Below are 12009 nucleotides of genomic sequence, written 5' to 3'. Positions count from 1 at the left end.
CCAAAGTTATAATACCATTTCATGCTCATGAAAGGTATAAATATAACCAAGCCACATTAGGTCAAATGATTAATTTGGCTGTGCGAAAGTCCAATTTCGTAAACGCAGTTTTATATTATTTTTTGATGCGATTCTTTAGGGAATACTCCAAAATAACAGAAACTTAACTTTGTTTTTGTAAAATAAAAATTACCATTAGACAGCAATCAAACACTTTCAAAACGTGCAATTTTAGCCCCGAAGAACGATGATGTTAGTAAATTAAACGGTCAAATTCAATTGAAAATTCTAGGAGAAGCAGTCGAATATAAATCAGTTAAGCAGTAATGGGTAAAGATCAAGCTGTTAATTACACAACTGAATTTCTTAATTCTTTGGAGCCACCTGGAATGCCCCCTCATTCGTTGGCGTTAAAGGTTGGATCACCAGTGATGCTTATTCGGAATTTGAATGCGCCAAAACTGTGCAACGCAACCAGTGATAAAAAAAAAATTAACACCGAATTTGATCGAGGCAACAATCATCAGCGGTATATTCAAATGGGAAGATGTGCGTCTTGCTTTTGCAATAACTATAAATAAAGAACAAGGGCAATCATTAACTATAGCGGGTTTGGATTTGAATGTGCTTTTCACATGGCCAATTATACGTCGCCTGTTCACGAGTTGGGTCACCACAAAATTTATATATTTACACACCAAATGAAAAAACTTAAAATATTGTTTATCTGTTAGCATTAACGTAAATAAAAAGGTCTTCAGTCTCAAAACTCTATATACATGTGTCTTTCTTTGGCGTAGCAACGCGCGCCGGGTATTGCTAGTTTGTTTATGAATTACGAATAAACCTGAAATTACGATAATTTGAAAATGCTTTAAAAAATACTTTTCCTGATCAAAATTTTCAAATCGCTTAAATGGAAACCCCGAAAATGACGCTCGATAATATTTTTTTTTTACTCCCTAGATGAATCCATTTATGTACATATGACCATACTTATTTTATTTATGTAGCTCAACCCGCTCCGGCTTGAGTATGGTAAGAAAATAACTTGTTTCAAAACCAAGCTATTTGGACAATGTTTTTGAGAACTACCTAAACTCATATACTCATCATCTGTTTTACAAAAGCCAAATCATGTTTTTACATTTTATTTACCGACTCTACACTTTTTTTAATGGTTTCGTTCCTTTTACATTAATATAATGCGTTATTTTAGCTGCTATTAATTTTGCACAGAAAAAGTAATCATTTGACCTAATGTGCAAGCAGAGAAAACCTTCGAATCCTTCAACGAAATTAAAAAAACGAAACAAAATTTGTGTTTTATTACAGAAGTTATTGCTGAAACCTGTTATTTCAAATAAAATATTTATAGCTAATTTTAAATCTGAATATAACATGTAACTCAAGTCCGTATTTTTTAATAGGTCCTTGCTAGGAAAAAATTCCTAAACTGCAGATCGGAAAATTACTGCGTTGCGAGTAAAATTTTCAACAATTTGAATATGTCAACTTCTTAAGCAATTTTCACTTGATTTCATTAAAAATACACAAAAAATCATTAAATCATTAAAGCACGCTTTATTCCCTGAAGAATGATACCAAATACTTAGGGCTGTTTTTCACTATGTCAAATTCAGTGGCATTTGTCGTCAAATAAGTGGAAAGCCCTCGATATTTCACATTTTTATATTTGTAAGTTATTGGAAGCAGGGATGCCAACTTGGCTCAAACCACATTTGTCCCTATTTTACTTCAAGTTGCACTTAATTTTTCAATTGGGCACAAAGTGCCAAAATGGAAATTTTGTAAAAAAAATAACATTTCATTACATTTTTGTGAAATCCTTTGCGTGCACTTCTTTTTCTCAACTAAAATTTTCTAATTTATAAAGGCTATTCAACTGGGTTATCTTATTTTATTATTGCACTTTTGTTTGGAAAATGTAGCTTTATTTTATTGCTAAATGTGAATGATTAAAAGGAATGACACGTTTTTTGGCACTTTTATTTTTCTATTTGGCACAGTTTGGCACTTTTTTATCCTCAATATGGCACCTCATAACTAAGGATAGTTGGCAGCCCTGATTGGAAGATTTCTGCTGAGTTTTGGGGCAACAACTTGTCTGCAGGTAAAAAGCATATAACTTGTGTTTCGAAAGTGTGTGAAAACCAATTAATTAACTTACATGATCTTGGTTCCGATATTAAATAATCAATATTTGTTTATACCCGCATTTTGGCACATTGGCTCGTTGAAAGTGCCATCTAATAACTAGTGTCGTCGTTCTCCTTAGCTGCTTTTAAATGATGTCGTCACATATTGTTGGCGGAGACATGAATACAGTTTAAGAAAATTCTTTTTCTATAATTGTTTCCTTATAGGAAGGTTGTTTCTTTTCCACCTTAGACATTCCGAATTCGTTCAAAATATGCTAATTTAAAACACAGAATTCTTTCAGTGTTCCTCCGGGGTTTTTGGACATGGACTGTTTTTTATATTTAAGAGTGTTCGCTTTATTTTTGTGGAAACGAAACATGTTTTGCAAGTTACGGATCATTTCTACACTCTTTCTTCAAATATTTCATGTATTCCAGCTGTGCGCAGGCGTTTAGTTTTTCGCATCGTGTTTTTACATATTCGTAATTAAAATTTTTTTAATAAAATCAATTGGCTGTAGTTCATGATTTGTGTTAATATCACAACACTGAGAATTTGGCAATAACCTTTTTCATCTATTAAAAAACAACACTTACGGGGCAATGTTTATTGTAAAAACAACTTTTTTTTCTATGAATCGACATACTTTAAGCATTATTGACGCTATTTCCATTTGAATGAGGAAATAGCGTCAATGACATTATTTCCAAATTTTTGTTGACTTTATTTCGCTTTTGAAAAGGTAATAATGTCAATTGACTTTATTTCGCACCAGGGGGCCTAGAGGAAACTCATACACTTCGAATTCTAACTCAAGTCTTAAAATAATTTTTTAATATCTTTCTGTCATATAAAAACAAACAACATATCACTTTTTATNGAATGAGCAGAAATTTGTGCTAAAATCGGCTCACACACATGTGCATGCGCTTAATAACAATCAGCACACACCTTGCTGTGAGCAGAGTTTGCTTTCCACTAATGCACACACGTGTGTATGAGCAATGAGTGCAAGTTGAATGTGTTCCTGGCATGTGCGCGAGCTGAGCATGTGTGTGCAAATACGAACCCTGGTGCTAACACTGGTTGCGGATCGAGGAATGCCTGGTCTGAGCCAACTCTGGCTAAATGATCAGATGTCTCATAAACAGGTACTCCAGAGTGACCGAGCACCCAGAATAAAACAACCTCGTTATGTTCACCATCATATTTTAGTCGAGACTTGCATTGCCGAACTAGTTCGGAAGTACTTAAATAGATGGCTGGTCAATACCTTAAGTGCAGCTTGGTTGTCACTGCAGTCACGTAAACTCTTTCCCCTCCACCTATGTTCTACCCTTAGTCCATGGCTTTGAGTATTGCAATTACCTCAGCCTGGAAGACCGAAGCATATTCCCCTACAGAAAATTGAAGCTTATCTCCATTAAATTCGAAAAAGACCCCAGATCGTGACCCAGAGCCAGTTTTGGAGTCATCAGTGAAGAATCGACAATGTGTGAGTCCGGTATCAGCGATGGAATCAAACCAGCATTCAGTCTCAAGGAACTCAACATTTTAGAATCAATAAAGGTAATGGTGGCGTACTATCCTGTAGCATTGAAAAGACAGAAGTGCTTTAATCTCTACCGCCAGCAATTTTCGTCGCGCCCCACTCATTGTCATACTAGCATCCAGTTCTTTTTAGTCTACAAGAAAAACACTAACTGACGGTAAGTGCAGCAGTGCCTCAAGAGCACTATACACCACTAAAAAAATTTAAGTTAAATAAAGAAGCTATCAAGCAACCATTTTGGTTCTTTACATCGAAACAAGATAAAACTTCGTGGCCCCCTGGGGGACCACTTTGGAAATCACTGATCTACATGGAGTATCTTACAACTAGGAACGACGTTCTATGCCAGATACGTTGATGACATCAAGGGGGGCAAATACGTCGTAAGTAATACGCTGTGGGGATTGGCTATCGCATCGCATTTCTCTTTCGCATCGCATTACGGAGTAGCCCCCCAGGTGTCTTATAACAAAGAAAAATGAAGAACAGATATTGGAATACCTCAACAAACAGCACAGCAACATAAAATTCACAATGGAACAAGAAATGGAAGGCAAGCTAAATTACTTAGATCTGACGATTAAAATAAATAGAAACACCAGCAGTCTGCAATGTGAAAATTTTTGGGAAGCCCACAGCCACAGATACAATAATACTCATAATATTTCGAACTATCCTCATCAGCATAAAATTGAGCGAATACCACCAACAAAAAAAGGATGCAAAAATAACTGAATGCAATTTATGCTATAGCGGCAAATAACGAGTACAAGAGAGATCTGGTAGAGGAAAAGGGAAGGGCGGTGTTAAGCTATACTGGATAGTCAACGTACAAACTAGCAAAGCTGTTCCAGAAACACATCATTCAGAACAAATAACAACGTAGGACGGATACTACGGAACATCACAAATCAAGAAGACCCAATGGATACACAAGGAGTGTATACACTAACTTGCAAATGCCAGCATAGTTATATAGGTCAAACAGGACGTAAAATAGAAAGAAGATTCCGCGAACGTATAGGAGACCATAATTAAAAGACACAGAAACCGAGCGCAATACAAGAGTCAAAATTTGTTAACTACATGTTTAACAACAAATGTTGATTTGTTTATGAATTAAGAATGAGCCTGAAATTACGATAATTTGAAAATGCTTTAAGTAAAACTTTTCCTGTTCAAAATTTTCAAATCGCAAAAATGGAAACCCCGAAAATGACGCTGGTTGAAAAAATCATGCTGCTTATTTCTTTGTATAGTAAATTTAACCTTATTTGACAAGTTGACCCTTATAGGGGCTTTTTAAATTTTAAAACAAGCTAACAATATAATGTTATACATCATTTAAAATCTCTGATTTTCAAAATCGGATGAAAAATAGTCAAGCTGTTAATGGAAAGGTACATCAAGTATGAAAATAGCGTTTTTTGTATAATAAAATACAATTGGAGGGTTAATGAACTATACGAAATATAGTTTCATGTTGTACTCAACCCTGCGTTCAAGCTACACTATAATAGCGTTTTCTTTTCTCGCAAAAATGCTGCACTTATTCTGCCTTGTGTTAGCGCTGTCACATTTTCATGTTCTTTTCTCAGCGCTTTCACAAGGCGTCGTGAGGGTGAGAGTTGCATGGTTGATTTTTAATTTAATCTTGTAAAAATGCAAGTATTTTCCCTATCTGAAATAAGTGTTTTGCTTTAAAATTGTTAAAGACTTACAGGCCAAGTGAATAATTCAGCTTTATTAAGTTCTATAAATAAATTGTGGTGGAGTAGTATATTTTCTGTTTCATTCTCATATAAAGAACGCAACATTTTCTCAGGTTTTAGGGCAACGCAAAGCAAGAGTTCCCATATAAAAGGGCAGAACTTTTTTTGAGAAAAGAAAACGCTATAAGTTTTATTTTGGGCGTATTTTGTGTTCCATTTTGTAGCACCGTGATATTTATATGATATATTTTATGCAATCGTGCAAAGTGGGCAAAAATGCATTTAAAGATCACAGTGCTATTGACGATGCTTTTTAATAACGAAGGCATTAGTAAAGCTAAACTTACTGATAGTAGGTAAACGCTTCGTCGCATTTCACGTTGTACCACCAGTCGCACGCAAACTCCTTTTGGTTAAAAATAGTGCCGTTGGTGCAGAGGAATGAAGCACCTTGATGACCTTCCCGTCCATCGTGGCAAACATGGTAGGCCTGACACCCGGTCTCAATATTTGCATACATTCCCGGCACAGCAGGTACATTGGCACAGTGGAAATTCGTATGAGGCACTTCATGGTAAATAGGGTAATCTACGCCAGGGACGCCGGGTATCTTCGTAAGGTCTTGTTTTTCTTCGCTTCTGTGGTGTTCTTCAGTTGGTGGATGGAATAGGTGACCATGGGTCTATAAAATATAATATAACAATTTTTTGAATTAAATAAGTTTTAGATCAGATGAATTATTTACAAGAGCGATACTACGATTGATTTCAAGGCTAAAATTATTTTCCCAAAAGTATTGCTATGGTTTTTTTTCTTACGTCCATCTTAGGGCCGGTTTCTTTATCTCCGGTTAACACTAATCCCCCGTTAAACATCGTTACCGACCTTATCGATTCCCTGTTATATGCATGGCGTTAGAACGTCGATAACAATGTTTAACCGGGGAGTTAGAGTTAACCAGAGATGGAGAAACCGGTCCTTAATGTGTTATCACTACACCTACTGATTTTTCCTTTTGGTGCTGACCAGGGTTCGGAAATTCTCACTCACATTCTCTCACGCTCGCGAACGATAATATTCCAAATCAATTTTTGCATTCTTTTATCGCGAGTGAAAAAAGCAAAAAAATTTATTATCTCTCACATTCGGAATGCGATCGACAAAAAAATTTCCGCTGTTTTCACTAACAAGGTGGGTTTGCAACTTCTGCTTGTTATCAATCATGGTTGTATTTTAGTCCATTTAAATTTGTAGATTCTTATAAATCCAGTGCTGGCGCAGCTTTAAATATTTCAAATTATATCAGGTTTTAACTATCTCGAAGTAATTTTAGTTCAGAAAAAAGCACTAAAAAAGGCACTAAGCCATAAATAATCTTTTTGGGCCTTTTAATTTTCAAAAAGCACTAAATCTAGTGCTTAAAGCACCAAGTTGGTAACTATGTTGATATGTACATACATACATACATACATACGTACGTATGCACATTCCTCACAACTAGCCTGCAACACGCTCTTGGCGCCAGCAAAGAGTAAAGCAATTGAATGGTAGACGCCAAGAACGATAGAATACAAAATTGCGCCAATCGAGCTGAGAGCAACTGGCCGTGACGTCAATAAATACCAGAATGAGAGAGCAAGACGAACTCGACAAGAAAAAGAGGAAGCATCGAACAAAAGGCAGTATTGCCAAGTTTTGAATTTGAAAAAGCACCAAATTTTTATTGGTGTATTTTATGAACTTTATATACATACATATTTTATTGTAAGGATGCCGATTCAAATTAATAAAAATCAATGTTTCTTGCACGACGGTCGATTTATTCTGGCATGATTGAAGGTGCTGCCACATATTTTGTTGTCGCTTATGTCACTGTGCCATGATTTTGTTAAAATTTTTGTAAAGTGGCTTACCACACTTGCTATAAATTTTGCTTCCAGTTTTTTAAGATTTTCTAATTTGGTGTCCTCAAACTAAAAACAAAAGCACCAAAAACGCACCAAGCACGAAACTCAAAAATTTTTGCGTTTTGAATACCCACTAAATTTGGTGCGAAAAGCATCAAGTTGGCAACAGTGAATGTAAACAAAAGTATTTTATGACGTCGGCGATTGGGTGGATGCTGTCAAATCGACGAAGAGAGGGTTAGCGGTCCGCGAATGGCGCGACCTTTATTTTCTGGATCGTGATGAAGAATGAAGAATGTTTTTGTAGATGGCGCTGTTGGTGCTCTGATGTTATGGTTAGAAACTCTACTAAATAAATAGGTATATTGCCAGATTTTAAAACATTTTATCATTTAGCGAAAGCAGCATACCGTTAAAGCCGTTTACCCTTTTGGTATTTTAGAAGAAGAATTAGCAGATGTCACATTGGATTGAAACTAGCAGAACAACAGTAAAACAAAATGTGTATACATATCACGATTGAGAGAAATAGAGATTGTTCACATCGCGGTACCGTTAATCCGCTCTTTGTGAATTTGACAGAATCAGCTGTGTGCGTGACGTCATCTTGGTGCAATTGTTGGTTGAGGAAAACCAAATAACGATTTAACTATTTGTCCAAAGATTTCGGGCTATTGTGTCCGAACGGGTGACCCGATCCAATTTAACTATTTGTGCGTTAATATTTCTGCGTAATTTTACACAGTTATTGAAACATTACAAGGCAAAATGAAGTCTGCAGTGGCAAATTGTAAAAGTGAAAACAAAAGGCAAGCATGCGATATACATATGTAAGTAAGTTTTTTTCTGTATCTACATACATACATACATATAATTTCATGCATTATTCCAACCATGATTCCAACATCGGGCATGTGATGAAAATCGTACTTACCTAAAGGGCTACATGCACCAAGATGACGAAACGCAAAAATTTCGCTCAAACATCCTCTCTCATGGGCGCAATTTTGTATTCTAGCCAAGGCGAATTAATATAAGGTGGTGTTACTAGCTCAGCTGATTTTGTGTATGTGTTTCGCCGCACGGCTTCTGATATCAAATTGAAAAATTTTGTTTGAATTTCTACACACACTCTTACAGATTTTGACAGTTTATGCCGCCAAAGCAAAAACAAAATACATGTAAATTTTTGTTTTTGTACTCCTGCTATCACCTTATATTAATTCGCCTTGATTCTAGCATTCTTGTATACGTATAGGACGTTTGAGCGTATTTTTTATTTACTCACACAAATTCATGATGTCGCCCCCGCGTTCAAAAAATTCATGTCGCAATCGTCAAAACGTTTAGATAATTAAGATAACAAATTGGAAGCTGTGGCGCGTAGCCCATCATTTTCAATGTGTTTCAAGTAATACAGGCAGGAAATAACCTTTGGAGAGAGTCCCCCATCTCTTACCTAATGCCTGCCACTCTCTTTCCTCAATATTAGGCTTCCACGAGGGTTTCCCATAACATATATCAGACATCTTTCCAACCAAATTTAAGTATTCAGACTACGAGACACCGACTTCCAGTTTGGGAGATAGCTTTACCAAAGAGTTTCGCTCGAGGAACGAATGGGAAAAATGTATGTAGATATGTTCTAAAAGACCTGACATCCAAGAACACCACAGGGGGATTTGGGTTCCAGGAGACATATATATATGCCAGGTAATTGTGAAGAAGATGATTGCATGTTCCTTAATGCCACAATTAGCTCCCTTGAAGCAGCTGTGTATACCGCTTTCATCCTTAAAATCTACTTTGACGAACTGGCAAACAGCAGATGGCGCAGAAAACCAACATGTGGGGTAAAACGTAATATCTGACCCAGACTTGACAAAGATAGGACAAGCGCCTTCATTCTCTCTTAACGCTCTCAACTCAGGATGGCTGTTGGAATCAGCACTGATCACTGTCTAATGGGAATAATAGCGTTTCCAATAAAAGACTTCTGCCGATGCCGCCGAGTCGAAGAAGGAATTGAAAGCGTCGAACACTTTCTCTGCCACTGTCCATGACTGACGTGACGCTGGCAACGTTATCTTCATTAATACTTTTTTGACAGTCTTGCAGACTTACATGCATACATATGTAGACTTCTAAATTCGATTTTTATAACTTCGCGGTTTTATTTCTCGGGCGTAAGAATTTGAATGAAGACAGCCACTACAATCTAACTCAACCCAACCTTCCGATCTAGAATCAATCTCAGTGCCCTGTCGGAAAGCGCCAAGCGAATGCCTCCGATTGAGGGTAAAGTATCTTATACTTTCTAGTGCACAAGACGAGTTCCGCCTTACTAGAATTTACAGCGAGTCCAGAGTTTGCAGACGTTTTAGTTACCTGGTCTCCTCACTATAAGTGAAACATCCTTCCCTTGGCAATGATCTCTGATTACGCTGGCTTTGGAAAAGTTGATCGCCCAAGCAAGGCTATGTTTATCCAAAAGCTCATTCAGGTCGCAATACCCCTGTTCTCAAAATGGAGGCATCTTCTGGGACTGGATGGCGCAGGACTGCCCTTAAGAACACCTCATAGTTTTTTTGGATTTAGGACTTATAGATTCCAAATCCTGCTTTCTGAAGTTCACAATCAAAGGATAACTATGTACATACAAAAAAAGTAAGTGCGCCTGGACCACACTGGAGAAGTGAAACTTACGTTACATATCTATTTTCATCTATCTATCTTCATTTTTATATTCATACTCTATCGATAACAAAATCGATAGAAACAATCAACAAAATATCGTTGAAAAACCGATAAAAATATCGATAACAAAAACGAAGGCAAATTCAATAAAAAATTTCGATAGAAAAATCGACAATAATATTGGTAGCAAAATCGATTAGAAAAGCGATAAAAATATCGATATCAAAATCGATAAAAATATCGCTAATAAAATCGATAAAAATATCTACAACAAAATCGATAAATAATCGACAACAAAATCGATCACAAAAATCGCTTAGAAAATCGATAAAAATGACGATAACAAAATCGATAAATTATCGATAACAAAATCGATAAATTATTGATAACAATATCGATATTTTTTTATAAAAGATGGAATCCTTATTCGTTATCGAAGTTTTGCTTTGCTTTAAACACGCAAAATGTGGTATTCGTATCTAATACTTGAAGGAAATGGCTATAAGAAGATTTTTTTCTCTCCTGTAAAATTAAAAGCAACTTTGCACTCCAGGCCAGCGATGTGGAAAGAATTACATTTTTCTCGTTAAAAAAACGACTAGGCTTTAAAAATAAAAAAGGAAAATGCTTTGGAAGATTGATGTTGTCGACGATGAAGGAGAGCGAGGTGGCAACCTCACTCTGTTCGACTAGTTTCTAAAATTCCTCTAAACAAAAATCCTCCAGAAAGTTGTTTTTGTATAAACTCACTGAATTTATCTATTGAAGTATGAAATGAAATTGAAATGTAAAAAGCTACAATATTGTTATAAGCGCGACCGTCGTACAGCACGGACGTGCCTTTGAGTCATTTTAAGTCTCAACTCGATTTAATTATAGAATTTCGTACATTTGTACCTCTTTATTTGAAGTCATTAAATATTTTTATCTAAAGAAAATCTAACTCTTTTATTCCTCGTTCCGACCGAAATCTCCCTTTAATATAGCGGCGCTATATTAAACATGGTCCTTACGCCGTCAAGTAATAAAAAAGAATCGGCATAAAAGTAAAAGCGATGTTATCGTACATAACGAGCCAGTCGAAGAAACTAAATAAAAACGCGGTTATTACATGAAATTACGTACAAAAATCAAGACAATCGAACTGAAAAAAAAAAAATTGTGTAAAAGAAGAACTTTTAAATTGTGGAAGACACTTGTGAATTTATAAAAACATATAAAAAAAAAAAAAAAAAAAAACTCCAAAACGAAGTGAAAAACACATGTTCATGTGATAAACTGAAAATTACCACTTAAGGGAAAACGCTTTAACTCAAATACAAAAGTATTATTAAAATTTGAACAAATATTACAGACTAAAACGCGAATATAAGTTAAAATAAAATTTATTAAAAGATTCTAGAACCAAAGAATCAAAAACCCAAAACTAAAAAGAAGCGGACTAGAAGAGAGAAGACGTGAACCCCGGAGTACGTGGAAGTGGAGCTTCAGGAACTTTGCAGCCAGCTTAGAGCAAACACATTCCCAAGGAGAAGACTCTGCCCAAACACTTACTCGGAAAATGAAATATTTGGTAACTGTAAAGAAAATGGCACAGTAAGTAGCGTTCCAAATTTTCTACCCAGTTACAGCTAACTTTGTAGAAACCTTTCGCAAAAATTCCCGCCCTTTTTGCATATAAATTGGAATCAGTTAATTCCATATACATATGTATGTACATATATACATATGTAGATATGTAACACCGTAAAGGAGAGACAAAAACTGTATTGGCGAATTTGCGCGAAATTTGGTACTAAAAATACATACATATATCCCATAAAATTGGCGGAAATTTGCACATGAAAAGAAAGAAATAGCAGTGCTTATTTTTTATATTAAACAAAAAGCAAACCAAATCAGTCGCTACAAAATTCGCTATAACAAAAGAGTACATAAATACACACATATGTACATATGTACATACATAGATTACAAG

General features: G+C 35.7%; 1 protein-coding gene across 1 annotated transcript in view; it reads right to left on the bottom strand.

The window, feature by feature from the left end:
* Positions 1-12009, bottom strand: part of LOC108372315 (uncharacterized) — a 31236-nt gene that overhangs the window by 1577 nt on the left and 17650 nt on the right. Inside the window, exon 2 of the mRNA XM_017627983.1 lies at positions 5775-6109. Coding sequence (XP_017483472.1) covers positions 5775-6109 — 335 coding nt within the window. The remainder of the gene's footprint in view (positions 1-5774; positions 6110-12009) is intronic.

The sequence above is a fragment of the Rhagoletis zephyria genome, unplaced genomic scaffold (assembly GCF_001687245.7).
Source record: "Rhagoletis zephyria isolate East Lansing unplaced genomic scaffold, Rhagoletis_zephyria_1.1 Rzeph_scaffold_05624, whole genome shotgun sequence".
Classification (NCBI taxonomy): domain Eukaryota; kingdom Metazoa; phylum Arthropoda; class Insecta; order Diptera; family Tephritidae; genus Rhagoletis; species Rhagoletis zephyria.
The sequence above is the reverse complement of the archived record's forward strand: the minus strand, read 5'-3'. Positions and strand labels throughout refer to the sequence as shown.